At 32.8% G+C, this 19,870-nt stretch overlaps 1 protein-coding gene across 1 annotated transcript in view; it reads right to left on the bottom strand.

Moving 5' to 3' along the window:
- The window catches only part of TNNI3K (TNNI3 interacting kinase), a 294,113-nt gene extending 274,483 nt beyond the window's left edge, over positions 1-19,630 (bottom strand). Inside the window, exons 1-4 of the mRNA XM_054566852.1 lie at positions 19,591-19,630; positions 18,888-18,996; positions 8,165-8,250; positions 6,850-6,947 (exon numbers count right to left, since the gene is read on the bottom strand). Of these exons, the coding sequence (XP_054422827.1) occupies positions 6,850-6,947; positions 8,165-8,250; positions 18,888-18,996; positions 19,591-19,630 (333 nt within the window). The remainder of the gene's footprint in view (positions 1-6,849; positions 6,948-8,164; positions 8,251-18,887; positions 18,997-19,590) is intronic.
- Between the last annotated feature and the right edge of the window lie 240 nt (positions 19,631-19,870).

Below are 19,870 nucleotides of genomic sequence, written 5' to 3'. Positions count from 1 at the left end.
TTGCCTCGATTTTTCCCCCTTTGCCCTCCTCCAAACATCCCACCCCACCCCCGTCTCCCACAGTCAGTCCCCACTCTGTTGTCCATGTCCATGAGCCATTCATACATGTTCTTTGTCTAGTCCCTTCTCCTTTCCACCATTGTCCTCCTTCCCCATGCCCTCTTGTCACTCTTAGTCTGCTCCATGTTTCTATGCCCGTGGTTTATTTTGTTCAATAGTTCATTTTGTTGAATAGATTCCACTGATAGGTGAGATCAAATGGTATTTCTCTTTTACCAACTGGCTTATTTCCCTTAGTATAATATTCTCCAGTTCCATCCATGTCATCACAAAAGGTAGAAGTTCTTTCTTTTTTTTAAATGCAGATTTTATTTATTTAATTTTTAAATGTCAAAATCCATTATAAAATATTAAAATATTTAAATCTGGAAAATGCAATCTTTAATCAAGAAACTATTTGTTCAATAAAAAGGCAACTTGGATTTTAAAAATATCGGATTGCTTTGTCTTCCCTCAGGGGAAATGTCTGGAGATATTTTTGGTGTAACAACTGGGGATACAAGAAGTGGCTACTGGCATCTAGAGAAAAGAGACCAGACAGGAACGCTGCTTAACATCTTACAATCACAGAAAAATCCCCTACAACAAGAAATTATCCAATCCAAAATGCCAGTAGTGCTAAAAGAGAGAAATATTGACTCAAAAATGCTGAGGATTCAGAAACTATGAAACATGCTTTGGGTCCTGGATTTTAGGATAGTTAAAAAAAAAATCTCAATTTTACAATGAAATACATGTACTAAAAAAGAAAAAATATATATCATAAAAATATATATCAGGAAAAACAACAGTTTCCAGGATATGAATCATCATGAATAAAAACAGAGTTTTCTTAGAGACATGGTTGTATAGCAAATAAGGATCTAGGTCTAGTGAGTCAGACATACATAGGTTTGAATTAAAATTTCCCCTTTCATGTCCTTCCATTTTGTTATAATATGTAAAATGACTTCTGAATGATGGGATTCAATCTTGCTAAAAATCTGTAGGGTGGAATAAATGACCATTCAACATCTGCTTTTATCATATGTAATGCTAAAAAAAAAGTTGACTAATCAGTTGCTACATTTCCTTCACCGAAAAGTTTTATCCAGTAGTTTGTGTACTAAAGGATAAGTGTGCGTAAGATTAAGTTAGATGGTCTAATAAGCTTTTGTTCATTAATATTCTTATCAAATTTCCTTGAAACTATATAAATCTCATTTTTCCCACAAAGTCTTGGGTTTAATTTTGAGAGTACAATTTAGATACCATCTAAACAAGCATGACCAAAAGTAGGATGCAAATATCACAGGAATCATGTAAGAAAATTCACTAGGGTACAAAAAATATTATAAATTCTATTTAACTTTACATATAAAGATTAAGTTTTATTACTGTTTAACATAAAAATTTGCATTGGTGATCTCAGACCATTTATCAGTCATGTCATATACTGTGCTAAACTATAATAAATATTTAGAATTCCAAATTCTTAGAGCCCTTTGTTCTTTTTCAGCATTTAGTCAATGAGAATGTGAGCCAAATTAAGTAGATTTATAGATACTATTATCTAATTTTAACTGAATTGATCCATAAAATGGCAGGCTATTTTTAAAATATTCCTGTGAAGGAACCATAGACTAAATATATATTACTACTGTAAGAATAAGAAAAGAAAAATGCCTGCCAAAAGCAAAACAAACAAAAACTCAAAACCTATTAAAGGAAGATTATATAATAAAGATTTCCTGTAACAAATAATATACAATATCTAATATGTAACAAAATATATATATTATACAAATAATATATAGTATAAAATTAAAAGATATGTAAAGAAACCAGAAAAAAATACAATATATCCCAAAGAGAAAAAGTACCCAATAAAAAACAAACAGAGAGGTAATCCAGATGTTAGGAACAACAAATAAGGCATTTAAAGCAACCATTAACACTAGGTTCAAAAATTTAAAGAAAAATATGAAAAAATTAAAGGAACAGATGAGTAATTATAGCAATTAAAATGATATTTTAACACTAAGTAAAAATCTTAGAAATGAAAAGTCCAGCATCTGAAATGAATGATTCTTAGTAAATTAAAATTTAATGGAAGGTTGCAGAGAAATGATTTTTGAACTTGAATTCAAATAAATATAAATAATCAAGTTTAAAGAATAGAAAGGATATAGGAAAAAATAGAGACTTGGTAACTTGTGGAAGATTATCAAACAATCTAATATATACACATTTAAAAAATAATGGTCAAATTTCCTGAATTTGATAAAAAAGTAAACTTACTGACTTAAGTTCAATTAACTCAAAAAGAAATTTTACAGAGAAAGTTTTATATAGGATTATTATAACCAATCTGCTGAAATTCAAAGATATTTTTCTCCTCTCTTACTCTCTTTAAAAGACAAGAGTTTCACGCCAAAATTCTAACCATATATTGGAGTTAATAACATATATAGAAGGAATGTACATAGCCACAGTAGCATAAAGAATGGAAATAAAAAGGAACTATACTATTGGAATGATTTTATATTTAAAATGAAATAGGTCAATATTAACAGACAGTGCCTGTGATATGTTGAGAATACACACTGTATTCACAAGATCCATCTGTTAAAAATGCATGACTGCATTTTTAAAAATGCATAAATACATAGTCATCAGTTTATAATGCATAAAACTTTTGCTCTATAAATGACACTGTTAAGAAAATGAAAAAAGGCAAATCACAGACTGGGGAAAATTTTTGCAAAATGTATATACAACAAAGGATTGGTATCTAGAAAATAAAGATCTCTTATCTTTTAAGAAAGCAATAAACCAAATTTTAAAATGAAAAAAATATTTGAACAGACAATATACCAAAATAATTTGGTGGCAAATAAGCACATGAAAATCCATTCAACTTCATAAGTCATTAGGAGAATGCAAAGTGATCATAATAAAATACTAACATACATCCAATAAAATGGCTCAAGTAAAAAATATTGACTGTATCAAGTGTTGATAAGGATGTAAAATAACTAGAATTCTCATACATTGCTGATGGGAATGGGAAATGATAAAGCCAGTTTGGTAAAGAGTTTGCCATACTATAAAATTAAGCATGCACTTAAAATGTAACCCAGGATTCCACTCCTAGGTATTACCCAAGAGAAATAAAAATTTGTTCAAGTAAAGATTTGTAAATGACTGCCAATAGCAGGTTTATTTATAATAGTCAAAATCTGGAAACAACTCCTACATCTATTAACAGGTGAATGATGAAAAAATTGTGGTATATCCATATAAGGGAATACATCTTCACAATAAAAGAAATAAATTACTCAACATGTAATGATAGCATTATAAGTGGGAGGAAACATATACAAAATGAAACATATTGGACAGATTACATTTCTATAAAATTCCAGAAAGGGGAAAACTAGAGTGATAGAAAACATATCCTGGGTTTCCAGAGACCATGTGAGGTGGAGGAGAAAACTAACTACAACAAGTTATGAGGGAAACTTTGTGTATGATATTGTGATTGTGATAATGGTACATGACTATAAAGGGGGGAATCCAAAACACCCCAAATTATCTTCTGGAGGGCGGGCTCCTTGTAGTGCTGGTTCCCCCACTAGGTGAGTGTTCTAGGAACCCATCTGTATCAATGTAGCAGCTGGTATTGTTGTGAGAGGTTGCATTGTGTTTCAGTGAATATTTTTCAATGTCTTTCTCATTTCATGATGGGTGATTTACAAGTACAGCTGCCCACAGCACACTGAGTGTTTAGCAGTTTTTGACCAAAGCAGCACGATCCCTGTGCCCTACCCTCCCTACTCTTCACCCTATCTCACCCTGAGTGATTTTGTTTGTTTGCCTGGATGGAAAAAGCCTTCAAAAGAAAATGTTTTGCCAGTGTGGAAGTGAAACAAAAAACAGCAGAAGCACTAAAAGTCATCAAAATCTACAAGTTCAAAAACTATTTTGAGCAGTGGAAAAAACACCTCTACAGGTATATTGTGTCAAATGGAGAGTACTTTGAAGGTGACTGAAGGTTAAATATATCAATTTTTATAAATAAATCCCCCCTTGAATACATTTTCAAAAGTAATCAAATCGTATACTTAAAATTGTGAATTTTATTATGCATAAATAATGCATCAATAAATCTGATTCTCATTTTAAAAATACAGACAAACAAAGCAAAGAAAAAAAAAGTATGAGGTCTAACTATCCACATGGCATTAAAATCTAAACATCTGCTCCATTCTTACTACTAATGATGTCCCTGTTGATTAAAAAACAAAACAAATCAACAACAAAAAAAACCCAGCCCTGAAGCAGGCCCAGCATGCTACAGTGTGTAATTGAAAGAGATCTTGATGTATCCAATAAAAAGATGCAGAAATTACATTTACATTGGTCATTTTGTGAGTCTTAAGAACAAAATAAAGTTTAATTGCAATTTTTATGATAATCCAAAGACATATATAAAAATAACTGTTTTGTATGTATAAAAATATTAAGATCAAGAATGGCAAGAAAAAGCGAGTTAATTCCTTTAGATTAAAAGAGATTATTGAGACAAAAAAAGTAAAAATGCATGATTCTGAATTAAATCCTAAACTAGAAAACAATAAAAAGCTATTAATGACACTATTATGACGACTAGTCGAATCTGACTTTGGACTATAAATTAGATAATAGTATTTTATCAGTGTTAAATTTTCTGATTTTGATCATTGTATTGTGATTATGTTGGTAAATTTCTTTTTTCTCTGGGAATGAAGACTGAAGTTTTTAGTAACAATGAGGCAATGTTGCATTTAATTTAATTTTAAAGAGTTCAGAAAAAATAAAATAATAATGAGGATGAGACACACTGGATAAAGTGTATATAGGAGTTTCTTATACTATTCTGGCAAGTTTTATAATAACATGAAATGGATCCCAAAATAACATTAAATGGAACCTTAAATGAATTATATACCTATTGCAGTACATCAGGGAAGGGATCATTAGAACTAGATTTAATACACTAGTGGTGTGAATGGCTATTTTATATGGTTTCTGAATTTCAAACAGGATGGTAAATTAAATTTGTTTTACCTTTGTTAAGGAATTAGAGGAACCATGCATCCAATTATGGCCTTTTAGGAATTATTGACTACCATATATCCTAAGATTCTAAATTTGTTTAAATTTGCTACATGAAAAGGTTTAATTCATATATCTTTCTGTAAAATATAAGAAAACAGAAGAAACAGAGTAAAGGTAACTCTAAAAACTGAAATTTGGAGTTGATAAACAGAGGTGGGACAAATATGTGTATTCTCATAAAGACTGTAGCCCTAACTCATTCAGAACCCATTTGTGTGGTTGTGTCATGGTAAATCTTAGGAAAATGAACTAATATGGAAAAAATCTTCCAGACAGTCAGATTCAGAATTCATGATGTCACATTCTCCTGTGACTATCCATCACCAGCTTCCTGTTCATTGGAGCTCTCCTTTCACCTCCTGCCTTTCAGTAGAAAAACCAGCACCAGACACTCTTTCCTACACCCTGGACTCAGGCTTTATTCCAGTTTCACAGAATGATTAGGACATGTTAAAGACTGTTTAGCACTGAACTGATGCTTTCTCTTAGAAGGAATCAGAAAAATCAACTAGGCATAGACAGGGCATAAAAAAAGGATGGGCATTGGAACATTTGCATTCTGACTCAGAGGGGTATGTGAATCTGAGTAATGGGAAAATAGTGCTTTCTTCCCCCAGAGAGATGAAGTGCTAAAGGCTGCGAAAGGGATGTAGTGCAAAGTGATCTTGACGTGAGCAAAGAGCTGTCCCCCAATTCCTACACGTACAAAACTGAAATAATATCACATCACAGATTCACATAAAATGGAGAAAGAACAAAACATGCACTATAACAAGGAGCGTTGGGGAGTATGAACCAACTGTACTTGATTTTAATCATTATTATAACTGGTATCTAACTTTAACTTTAGTTTCTTTTTCTTTAAAATAAAACCTAATATGCAACTCACTAGATTATTTAATGGTTAAAGAAGTAATGAATATAAAACCTAGTGTGATATTTAGGTCATAATAAATACAGAGCAAGTAAAACCTTACAATTAGAGAATTAACAAGTTACATATATTTAATTTATATATTATATACATTTATACTTATGACAATCTGGAAGATCTATCTCAACTCTGAGTACCTCAGTTTTTCTAATCCACTTTTCTATTTATTTTCTGACCAGATACTGAGATTAGGTTGAAGCCTGGGACTGACGTAAGGAAATAAACAACTGAAGCAAAAGTAGAGGAATAAAAGAAGGAAACTGAAGGGAACCCTAGAGAAATTGCTTATTAAAGAAAACATACAGGAAAAGAATGCAGCTTCCATGTGCTTCTTTCATGAGTTCCTCAAATGCAGCCTCATCTTCTTTGGCACAGAGACAGCTTGGTCTCCTGGTAAGAAGCTCTGGTGAGGGTACCGGAATGCCAGGTCTTACCTCCTGGTTAACCACTGCCTAACCATGTAACCTTGAAAGTAGCAGTATTCATTCACAGGATTCTTGAGAGAATTAAATGAGTTAAGTATAGAAAGCATTAAAAAGAGTACGTCTTTTTCAATGCTTTCAATACTTTAAAATGAAAGAAGCCCATCAGTATTGCAATATTCTGGTCACTGCGAATGTTTCCCATTATTACTAATTTGCAAAAAAAAAAAAAGTAACTTAAAGACACACACCCTTGGTTCTATTACAGCATTTATTGGAATATAAATGTACCTTGTAAACTGCCAAGTGCAAGGCTGTAAATCCATTTCTTGTCAGTCGAGATGGGCGGAGCCCTTTTAACATAAGGGTTCTAATATGAGACTTGTTGCCTTAAAAAAAATTTTAAAAAGGTTAAATTGTTGAGAGGGTAGACTAAGTGACTTTAAAATCTCTCTTTGACTTAATGATAAACACCACACTGATGTGTAAAATCTCAGATTGCTGATCTTCCCGCCATTTTTAAAGTTTTCTATAAATTGACAGCCTTAGTAGCGAACATTTCTATTACGCTTACAAAACTTTGTATCAATGCTTTGTAAAATGCATTTTAATGTATTTGTGTTACATTTTTTATTTAGTGCTCTCATTGTCAGATGGTTTTAAAACAAAAACATGAAAAAATTCATTTAAATATATGATTAGGGAAAAGGCTTAGAGAAAATTCTAGTTGCACAGAATTCCTCAGAACATCATTAGCAGTACAGCTTACTTAGATGAGAGCAATCTGCAGAAAATGACTAAGGTTGGGAAGTCATGTTTAAATTTGGGAGGAAAATCTTTTAAGTACATTCTTCTTAATTTGTTTGATGGGAATGGTTAAGAGATCTGATGATGGTCAATACTTATATATTAGTGTTTTATTTAAGAAGGTGTGTTAAATGAATACTAGTTTGAATTAACAAAAATAAATATTAACTATTAACTCATTAGTTAAATAAGTTTATTGAGTACCTAACTATATGCAGGGCACCATCCTATGTGTTTGGGATATGTTAATGAACAAAACAAGAAAACATAAACCAAATTAAACTCATAATCTTCCCTTTATCAATCTTCTCTTTGAGATTTTATCCTTGGCATGTACAATATTACCTTCCTCATATCTTATTGCAGATTATGAAGCAACTGCTTGATGATATTTTGGGGAATGCTTTAAGTTCTTCTGAATCGAACGTAACCCCTCACTAGCATGGTGAATACTGCAAAATGCTTTCTGGATTTCCTAGGAAGCCAAGTGACTTGGTTCAGGGTAGAAGCACAGTAAAACTTAAACTCAGACCTAAATCAATTGAGATATCTGCCTGGTACTCACTTTGTCAACTGAAGGTTATCAGAGTTGCAGGGGCAAAACAAAAGAGAAAATTGATTATTAATAGAATTCTTTTGCAGACTGTTAAGCAGCTCAAATCACCATTGCTATACTCATATATGTATATATTTGTGTATTTACATGTATGTATACATAAATACATATATGTATTTATATGTACATCCACATATATAAATATAAAACTAGTTTATAATATACTGAGTTTCAAGCACTCACCTCCACAAATGCAACATAAATGAAGCAGAGACAGTCCATTTTCTGTGCGGTAATTTAAATTGACTTTACTGAAGGCATCATCAGAGCTGAAAAGAAATGTATAGATGATAACAAATCTCATCTTTTAGTTTATTATTTGTCACTTGAAATATTATGAAAGGGAATCAAGTTATTATAAATTCAGAAGTGTATCTTCACTAGGTTTCTTGTGTACCTAGAAAATGTATTTTGAATATATTTCTCCATGAATAATAATTAAAATCAAGAGAAAATAATATTGAAAGATTGAGAGACAACATTTAAGTTAAAGACTTTCATGCACAGTTCTGTGTTGTATATAAAATTTTAATGGATCAAGGCAATGTAATAAATTAAAATTTTTGTATATATAGAAAGCACAGATATTTGAAAGTAAATGTATTTCCTTCACACTCAAAATTTCACACCATAGTTATGGAAAATTCAAGAAATTCACTCCAAAAAGAAAAGAAAAAAAGCAGCAGAGATTTGACAAAGAGATACAATTGCAATGTATTACAAATCTGCCTGCAGCAAAATTGCCTTATACTCTGATTGGGTCAGATTTCACAGACAAAGAAGGTCTAAACTCTGATAGTGTAGTATTACACGGTCTCAGGTGAGAGGAGGACTAGAGTTAGTGATTTAATTAATGAAACCCTTGCCTTTGTTTGAACAAAGACCACTGCCATGGGAGGGCCCTGGAGAACCATACATAGCCTTTGAAAAAGAATGTAAAGCTAAGATTATTGACCTCTTGAGGTCATTGGTAATCCCAGAGCATTTTTCAGTAGAAACGAGATCATATCCTTGGCCTCCCGGGTCAATTTCAAGCTGCCTCCTGCCTATTTAAATGGCTAGAAGCTTTAGTGAGATAGCATAGTCTTTGGTAAGTGAGACTTCCATATCATTTGTAACATACTTACATTTAAAAGGTACTGTAAATTCAGAATATCATCATCAATGCATCCAGTTAAGAAATTCAAAAGCTATTAGAATTTTGAAATAGAAAAATAAAGGGTGGAATTATCCAAGGTGCTACTAAAAAGAGTCTCTAAATCTAGGTACATTGAAGGATCTCAGTGAAATGCTTTAATTAGGCAGTGGCAAGCCCACTGGTTGTTTTCACAGATTTGGGAATTTTCCAGAACTTTTCCATCCTCCTAACTGTTTTGCTTTCCTTGTTCAACTTCCCCACAGCAGTCCGCAGACATACTCTTGACAAATATACCTCATATTGACTGACATACCTCAATTTGTTTTACAATGCCATTTGTAGAAGTAAAATTAACTTCAACAAATCATTTTTACAAATGTAACATAATATAGCAAGGAGCCCAGAATTTCATGAAAAAAAAAAGTTAACAATTGAACTCACTTCTATCTGAACTTTTTCCCAGCTCAATTTACAGCAGAAAAAAAGTTACTTCTGATGAAAATATCACTATGTTAAATGTCTACCTAAAATGAGTTTAATTATAAATAAATTTTATGTGTGCAGTAACTTGACTAAATAACACGATTCTTGGAAATGTGTGGCCTTTTCTGAGCCTAACCTTTAACCTCTCAAAGCCAATTTTCTTCTAGAGGTCTTGGAGAAATTAGTCAAAATAAAAAGTACTAAACAAAGAGCACCCAGTGGCCCACACTTGGAAATGCATTCACAAAGGTCTTCTAAATGGTTATGATTTCAAATAGTACAGGTTTTCTGAAAAAGCTGAACCTGATTTTAAAGCTGGGTGGACTGAATTTTTCTCTTAAAGTGTGTAGGACATCAGTGTCCTTAAGTTAAAAACACATACACACAAAAAAAGAACCAACAAAAAACAAAAAACTGTGGCTAAGCAACCGATGATGCTGACTGGCAATGATTCAGAAGCTCTTAAGCTGTTTTGGCTTTTTCTTTCTTAGCCTTTCCATTATCCAGCAAATGAAACATACAATAAGATCACAAGACAGAAAACAAAGTATTGGGGGATGGGGAAAAGACAGGGAAGGCTTCTGTTAAATAAAGAACTATATAAACTTCAGCCTAAGAAAAAAACAGGGAAGGAAACACTCTTTTGGCCAACTATAATAAACTTAATACTGAAAAAAGCAAGAGCTTGGGAGCTCCTCTGAAGCAGTGAATCATTGAGAAAATTAATTTTTAAATGTGTGCGTCTACTATTATTTAGCAATATCTGCAGTGTTTTAACATTTTGAAAATAGAAAAAGTCATTTCAGCAGTGTAGGTAATTCTTAAAATCTTGGTCCTTATTTTTACACCAGAATTAAAATCCTATCCTGTTTTGCCTTATAAGTAGTTTTTCCCCCTTATATTTGGACAAGTTATTTAACCCCGTCAAGCTTTGATTTATTTAGTTATAAAATTATTAAATAATACATATGACATTGTTGTGAAGAATAAATGAGGTTAAGTACTTGCTGCAGAAGCTGGCACATGATTGTTACTCATAAATAGTCACTTTGTTGTTATTATTATTATCAAGTTCACTGTGATCCAAAATTTTAGCACAATTTTCAAACCAAGTTTAACCTTCTTCGATCTCTTACATTTGATGACCTATAAAATTTCCTGATTTTCATAACCAGTTCTATAGACATAAGTGTTTTATGCTCACAGTAACTCTCTGTCAGACTTCTAGAAAATGTCTGACCTTGTCTTCACTTTTTTAAAAATGGCCAAGTTCACCTCACGATCTTACGATTCTCCAGAGCAGATGTTCCCGTGGTACCGGTGTGGCCCTGTCCTGGCACCTGCATGACAACCAGCTGCTCTGACTGCTGGAAGATTCTGGAGTCACTCGTGTTAGTTTTGCACATATTTTCTTGGGAGTGTTACTTGAAACTATCTTGCACTGTGGCACAAAACAGAAGGTTAGTAGAGAGGACATCAGGCGAGCGTAACTGTCTCACGGTTTCAGGTAGAGAGAGGGCGAGATAAAGATAGTACGAAGCCTAGAAGGGACATAGATCCTCCAGTGTCCTCTGGCTCTGAGGGGATAGCTGGTCACAGCTGTGTATGCATGGTGTCGGTCAGTGGGTCTGCCCTGAACCCAAGGGGAGGTGCTGTGGCTGAGGTGCTGAGGGACAGACGGCCCATGAACCCTGTTATGTGCTCTTCACGGGTGTGTTTCGTTCCTTGCTGTCTGTTTGACATCCTATGATATTTATTTTAAGAAAACACTGAACTGTAATAAAGTAATTGATTGGCTTTTTATTGAAAAAATAAAACTAAGAAATAGTAAAAATGACCAAGTTCACTGTTGTGACACCTAGCATATATATCAGTGATCAGAGCAACTACTAGAATCACATTTTCTTGGTACAAGTCCAGCAGTATCATGCAACAGGGAAACCATTTTCAACACTGGAGACATTCAAAGAACAATAAGTATAAATGGGAAAGAAAGGTTGTGCTGAAAATCATTTTATTGAGAAGGTAGATTTGATCCATTATCTAACTGCTAAGGCATTCCGTCAGTCTGCTACCATACCTACTGAAAACCAACAGTGTGCTCCACTTAGATTCTTAACACTCCCTTCAGATTGTTTTCAGCAGTCAACGTGTTATTCTACTGGATGTAAACTACTCAATAATGCCTAAGTCTTTTTAGTGCACCTGTCTTGAAAATACATATACTAGATAAAACCCTACAACTGACCTTAGTATTAGTCCTACTCTCTACTGCTCCAATCAGCTTTGCAAAGAAAGTACACATTAAATAAACAGAAAATATAAGATACTAAAATCCATTGCATTATTAAAAATAAAAATAACATGAGGTGAATGTCTGTTGTGTACATTAAAAAATTGAAAGCATGAATTATATTCATGAGTTTTTATTCAACAATCATTTCTTAGCTGACTGAGTCTTAAACTAGACTTGACCATTCTTAAGTGACTCAGTTTAATACAGTCCTAAAGGGCTCCTTGCTCAAAACTGAGTGGTTGCCTCTTGCTTTTGTTCTGCTCTTGAATTCTGTGCTCCTTGTATTCATGCAACTTCTATTAATGTCAACAAAATGAACCAACAGAGAATAAACTTCCCTAATATCTGGCAGTTGAGTGCAATTTTTATAGTACAATTTTTATCTTAATTTTAATAACTAGAATGTAATTTTTAAAAAGAAAGTTACTTTGGAGCTATGCTTGAATCCTAATTCTCACTTCCGATTAATTTCTAGTCAAATATTTCTGTTTTGATACATACAATTAAAATATTCAGATTTTAAAGCAATCATTCCTAGGAGAGATAATTCATTTTCTTTTCTTTTGTCTCTTCTAAAGCAATTGTGTATGTCAACTTCCGTCCCAACTGAGCATCACTTATGTATTCTAATACCTTATGCTCAATTTATTTTTTAATTTCCTCTTATATTTTTTCCTCTCCTACCACGCCACAGTGTAACTTAACAAATCCTAATGAGTTCATAGTGTTTGCTGGAGCATAAATGAAGTTCCTAATTAAAATGAAGTTACTATTATAAATACATTTCTAATTCAGTCCTTAATCATTAAAAAGTGGTAGTTCTGTACCCAAAGGTTACTTTCTTTTTTGTATCATAATGAACTCTTTTCTTAGACTTTACCTTTTATCCAGAAAAGTATGCAGCTTTGTGATCCAATTAAACTTTTTTCTCATGACCTCATCCTTTCAATACAATATCTGACATGACCACAAATGGAAACTTATTAAAATATAACATTTGAACAATTGGCCAAAAAATATATAATACATTTCTGTCCAAAATACTCAGATAGGTGGACACCTTTCTAAAATTAATTCATTGGCTGAAACTTAAGGAAAGGCCAGGAAGGCAAAAAGAAGGTAAAATTTTGTTATGAACCATATAGTCTCCAAATGGATAATTTAGTTTCAATTTGTTGCAAGTTTTTGTTTAATTCTTTGTGGCTCCTATTGACTTTCCCCCAAAACAAGAGAAACAGAAAAATCGTCAGTAACGGAGAGTTAGAGTGAGGTAGTAAGCTAGAGACACAGAGAGAGAGAAAGATTGCAATCAAGCTGCTTCATCAGGTTTTTACAAGATATTCTTATAAAATTGCATTTGTAATTAATTTTACTTAGGCAAAGAAGAAAACAATTTGAAAGGTAGGCACTCTTGAGGCAAAGTGAATTAACTGCTTTTGGTTTGAGGTCTTTTTGTTATTTGTTTTTTGTTTAGGTGCAAATTAGCACAATGTAATAACCAAACATAACAAATAATACTTTCACTTTGTTTTAATTTGAGATGAAATTTCCCCCCTAAATATTCTATTTAGCACCTTGATTGGGAATTTCACTCTTCTTAGATAAGGTCAGCCTGCAATGTTTCTGGAGCTATTCATTTTATAATACCTAAATTTCATAATTGGTTATAGTTCTGAAAAAGTAGTTTTGAGGAAGATATTTCATTTGGAGGATAAGTATAGTGGGTTGTAGCTATGCCCAGAGGAACTTCTCCGGGAGAAAACACAAAAAAAGTTACATTTCAGAAAAATCCTTCATTTTTCTCTCTCTCTTTTTAAAGTTTTCTCTAAATATTGCAATTGCTCTTCCATTGAAGAGAGCATTTTCTATTTTTGTCCATTTATTAGACCTAATCAATTTCAAAATGAGAGGTTATCATTATTGGCAAAAATAGATTAAAATGAGAAAAAAATAGGGTTCTTTTGATTATGTTGACAAGACATGACCTAGGAAAATTATAACTTCTCTGGAATATCACAGAGGTTCAAGTTTCATATTACAGACCAAACAGATAAAAAGCAAGCTTGCCAATGACATTAGCAAAACGTAATTCTAAAATTTCTAATGACTTAAAAGCATATTGAAAAAAAGTAATTTAATTGGAAACCTTTTAAAACTTGCATGTGGAAAGCCATTATGTGAGTTTTTTACAAAAATCGTGGATGGGTGCACGTATCACCAGGAGGCATACTAGTTGCCGGTGAGTGGGGAAGTGGGGCCATAAAGAGATTCTTCTACTCCCACACCTAGGAACGGCGATACTACACAGGATATAGGAAAATTGTGAGTAGCATGGGGAAAATGAAAATTTTTCAGAGATAATTCCAATACATTTCTCTTTACCATTCCCCAGGTTGAGAACAAAGATCATGAAAGATTATACATTATGAATTAAGTATAGTCGGGTGCAATACCAGCACAACCCTACAAGTTGTGTAACCTAGTTAAAGCCGGTTTGATTTGCCTCATTTTTCTTTAAGTATAAAATGACAATTGCCATATCTCCTTCACAGGATTGTTAATATAAATAATAATGATTAGCTTTTAATTAATATTCTTGTGTAGTTACCATGTTCCAGTCACTGTGCTAAAGCACTTTACATGTACAACAGTGGATAAAAATAGGTTTACAGTTGTGAGTACATGAAACAGTTTATTCTTTTATTGTTATTTACTTAATTATTGTATTATTTATATTATTATTAACCTACTTTTACCCATCATTGTATAATTTAGGATTACATGAGCTAATACATACTAAAATACCTTGTAGCATGCCTAGCATATGGTAGGCACTAAGTTGTTAGTTTGTTTTCCTTCCAAATAGGTATCACAAATAAAATAAAAATATAAATAAGTTAAAAATGTAAAGAGGCTATCTTTTGTGGACACATATACTAGTGTTGACCTATAAATGGATACTGACAGCACCATGAATTATGTGCTATTGTATAGTTTATACCTAAAGATCAGAGAGAGCACAGAAGAAGAAATAATCAGACAATGGTACACCAATGGACACTTCTACATTTTCTTCTTCTGTCTGCTCTTCTTCCTCATCTCTTGTCACTCATCCATTAGCTCAACAGATGTCCAAAGTTATGAGTGAATGCAACTTTATTGTGGAAGATGATGGAACATTCCGTTCCCATTCCTTTTCTTTCTAATGTCAAGCTCTCATTCCGAGGGTGCTATAAATTGGCATAAGCAAGTTCCTTTTGTCTTTTTAATGTTTAGTGCTATATTGCTCTGTACTATATTGTGGGTGAAAACTATACTAAGAGATCGTGTGTTTGAGCTGACAGAAATAAGCCTTGGTGCACTATAGTATGAACATTCTCTTTTAATGAATGGAATGAATACCTACGATAAACGTCACGAAGAACATTGTCAGCAAATGAAAACAAAACAAAAACTCCAAACCTCTCCCCCAGACAAACCTATATTTATATCAGTGATGCCCCACCTCTTACTTTAATGTTAAGAACTACTTTTGGGAGACCTTACACAGTTTTTCTGCGATCTACATGTTTAGAGAAAGCCCAGTGTCAGGCGGCATAACACAATTGTTCATCACAGAAGTACCCCTTACATTATGTAAGACATGAATAAAGATGAGAATGAAAAAGATTCTAACACATATTTGACACCTAAAATGTCCTAGACACTCATTTATATGTGACTTCATATAATATTATATTTTATCTTCCCAACTACTCTTAAAAGTATTGTGTGTGAGCCAGTGAGTGGGGCAATTTACATTCTCAGTACTCCATTCTTTTCTTTCCTTGTCATCCATCATTTTATTTTAGAAAAAAAAAATTCTGTGAAATTTGCCCTAGGCATGGCTGACTTTCCTTCCGGATGAAGCTATCTGCCTTGATGGGATCAGACAAAACACAGTACTCTGTTTTTTTTGTTTGTTTGTTTGTTTGCTCCATTAACTCTCTGAAGATCATACTAGTTGCCAGCTTTCTGTTCTCATGTTCTTCATTCCTTCACTGATATTGCCTCAGGCAGAGTTTTCAGTGTAACTCAGATATTTTTCTAAAGTATAGTTTTCAAACTTGAGCACAAGTACATTTTTAGCATACAAAAGTATTACCTGGGGAGCTTGTTAAAAATTCTGGAAGTCATCGCCAAAGATTCTGATTCATTTGGGGTGAAATCATGGTATCTAAAATTTTAGCAGGCACTGCCGACTACTCCACTTGTAGGAGGTGCTTAGCCTGGAGAAACAATGTTTCTAGGCTCTGGTAGTCCTCTCAGCTTCATCATTATCATTCGGGCTAACTGAACATTCCCGTAACTTCCTTAACAGCTTTAGCACCAGGCTGCAGTCCTCTCCACAAAATACTCTACCATTATTCTCAGGGAATTTGACATTCTTTTTGATGAGACTTCTAATACTATAGTCTGAAAACTTGTTAAATCCCTCCTGATCACAATATTTAAAATTTATATTTCAGATTTTTTCATCATTTTGAAGTTTTAATAACATTTTACATTTTTACTTTTGAAAACACCCTCAGCATATAAAAACATTTTATTCTAACTTCCTTACCTTCTAACTTTTAATAAGTTATTTGTTACACTCACTCAATAATAAAGTCTTCAGTCTCTCAAACTGCCCTGTTTTTCCAATCAATCACTGTAATAGAAACCTCCAATTATTCAATCCCTATTGTGTGTTAGGCCCTGTACTCAGCATTTAATTGACGTTGTTTTATAGATACCCTGTGAGGTTATTAACCTCATTTTACAAATGCGAATAAGGCTCAGGAGAGTTAGTAAATTATCCAAAGATACATAGTTTAGAAATAGAAGAAACTAGATTTAAAACTGATTGCATGACTGCAAAATCCTTACACTGATTAACAGAGCTTTCTTACTCAACTTACATAAAATGGTCAGGACCTTAGTTTTTCTTGCCTCTTCTTGACTGTCCATGGTATGCATCCATTCTTGCCTATATATCTTTACTTAAGTATACCATTTATCTCGAATGCTTTTCAAAATCAATGAATTAATCAAGACTCTAAATCCTTGATTTTAATATTTGAAAATCATCTTGTGTTTCCTCCTAGTTGGCACTCTTCATAGACTGACTTCTGTGGACTATTTATGTATGGGTTTCCCCTGAACCAGATTTTGAAGTCCTGGAGCAAGAAGCAGGAGCTAGAGTAAGAAGAACCCTCTCTATCGAGTCAGGCAGGCCTTGGTGCAAATGGCAGTTCCAGAACTTACTGACCATATGCTTTGAAGAGAACACAATGTCTCTAGTCCTTAGTTCATTATCCACCAGGGATGTTATCTTCCATACATGGTCATGGGGGGGGATTACGTAATGTTTTATTTTTCATGTACCTGGATTAGCACCGTAAATACACCTGGCACAATTAATTCTGAACTCTAATCTCCTTGCCACTGATTCTTGCCTCTTGGCCCTAATACTAATCAGCAAAAAAGGAGGTCACATCTATCACATGTGATGAAAATGTAGGAAAAGTCTGTTTTAGCAGGAACTGTTGAAACAGCTCCTTGTTGTAGATGTGAGAAAAATAACCTTAATCCCAAACTCATTGCTTAATCCTTAAAAGGATATATTTTGTTTTAAATTAAACTTGTTATATTTGAGCAATATTTCCTTGATTAAAATAAACAAAGTTTTGACTTTACAAACTTGGGGAAAATCTCTTCAATTTAATCACATTTTATTCAGCTTATTTATCTGAGTTAATAAGAGCTAGAGGGTTTATGATTAAGTTCTATACTCATATCTCTTTTCCAACAAAATAAATATGTACATATAAATCTATTACACCAAAGTGCCTGTCACATCTTACAAAAAATTTAAATGTTTCCCCATAACTGAGTGTGCAATGCTAATTGCAATCGTCAACCCAACCCAGACTTTCTCATCAACCCCGAGTGTCAATGCTGGGCTAATGATTTTGGGGCAAATAACAGGAGACTCAAGCTATTTCCCAAACCATAAAACTGGACATTTATGAAAGCCTTATTAACTCACTGACAAATTCTTATATACTATATTATATATGGATAATTTTGTTTGCCAGTTATGTCAGTTTTCTAAGTTTACTATATCTGAAATTGCTTTAAAAAAATATAATGTCATTTGGTCATTGCTTTATACTTGTTTTCCAAGTAAAGTAGAGGGCGTTTCTCTGTTACGAGTGCATTACATAAATAACACAGCTGTACGTGAACAGAGCTAATTGGCCTACATGGAACTTTTCCTCAGTCAGGCAACTAACTTAAATTAACCCCCCAAAATGCATCTAGTTTCTCAATGCCAAGTTCAATTTCTCCAAAAGGTTGCTTGTGTGTATCAGGGTCCTGCCCCTCTTTTCTGAACATTTCATGTCTTCCAAAGTTGTGGCATTATGGCAGATTATTTTTCCCTTGTTATCATGGAATGAAACCCACTGAAAGCCTGAAGCCAATATAACTCATTGTTATATGATTTTTCAGGGGCAGAGTAATACTCAGTTCCATTCAAGGATAGCTTTTCAATGTCAAGAGTCCAGAGGGTTTGTTAAAATTTGACTTAGCTTAGCAGTCCAAAGAAAACACTGTGGTCAATATTCTACCACCACTTCGGAAGAGACATCTTGTTGTTTGTTGCTGGTGTGGTTTACAAGAATGACCTAATTACAGAGAAGTTTATTTGCTTCAGCAACAGCATTCAAAAGCGAGGATTAGGTTCCTCTTTTTTTTTAAATTTTAGTAATGGGAGTATAAAATTTACATTTTAAGGATATAATCTATTTACATTTTCAGGAATATATAAATGGTCAAGAGTGGATAAATTTATATTCTAAGACATAGAACGTGACTGGATAGGGTTGTATTTTTAAGTACATAGAGATATACCTAAAAACAAGATAAATAATGAAGACACTTATGCGAAGAAATAATAACTTTACCTAAATATGTGCCTTAATTCTGCAAGTTCTTTTTCTTTGATCTGAAGGTCATCTTCTAATCTTTCTATTATAATAACATAAGATTCACTGACCTTCTTCTTCCATTCATCTAAAAAGAAATGAAATAGATTTATAGCAGTGTTTTGCAACATGTAGACACAGATCATAACATAGAAGTAATTAAAGCTCTGTTTTTTATTTTAAATTCTACAATACTTAATTTAAATTACCGTGAGTTTAAAATGCAGATGTTTATATTTAAAATGCAATCATATTGAATTGTAGTAATTAAGAACCCATTTGATATAAGATAATATATTTACATAAAAGAATATATTTGACTTATTTCATTTGGTTTAATTGCATTTTAATTACAGCAATCTCCAGTTTCTAGAAAAGAGTTTTTACATTCTAAATACAAGATACTTAAGATATAATTCTAAAATCCCTGTATTCAGCAGTATTACAATATTTTTCTACAACATTATGCCTAGGAACTAATAATACATTTTTGTAAGAAATTTGTTTCCTCTAAATAAAGATTTTTCAAAAAAGTTATTTTGAATTCAGTTAATCTTCACTGCACTTTTGTATAATACATTGTTTTATCATCCGTGGAAAAATTAACAGATATTCTAAGGAAATGTTAATTATCTACAACTATTATTGAACCATGTTAGATTTAAGGATATAAAATAATTACCAGTGCAAGTTTGGGTTGGTCTAGATTTATAATTTCCCATTTGTTAGATGGCTCTTCTTTTCCTCAGTGCAGTTCCTCATGTTACAAGATTCCAAGTTCAAGTGCAGTGACAGTCCAGTAGAAAAATACTTTGATAGTCTGGCTAAAAATAAGCAGACTGCCAAATGGAATGTCATGCAACAATGACAAAGAACAAAATAGTGTGTACTTTCAAGGGTAAAATCATAAAGGAAATTAATCAGGCTGTTTAAAAGAGCTGTATAGAAAATAAATAGTAAAT

Source organism: Pteronotus mesoamericanus, unplaced genomic scaffold (assembly GCF_021234165.1).
Source record: "Pteronotus mesoamericanus isolate MK-2021 breed Mesoamerican mustached bat unplaced genomic scaffold, CSHL_Meso_final contig_181, whole genome shotgun sequence".
Classification (NCBI taxonomy): domain Eukaryota; kingdom Metazoa; phylum Chordata; class Mammalia; order Chiroptera; family Mormoopidae; genus Pteronotus; species Pteronotus mesoamericanus.
Note: the sequence above shows the minus strand (reverse complement) of the source record. Positions and strands in the feature narration are given on the sequence as shown.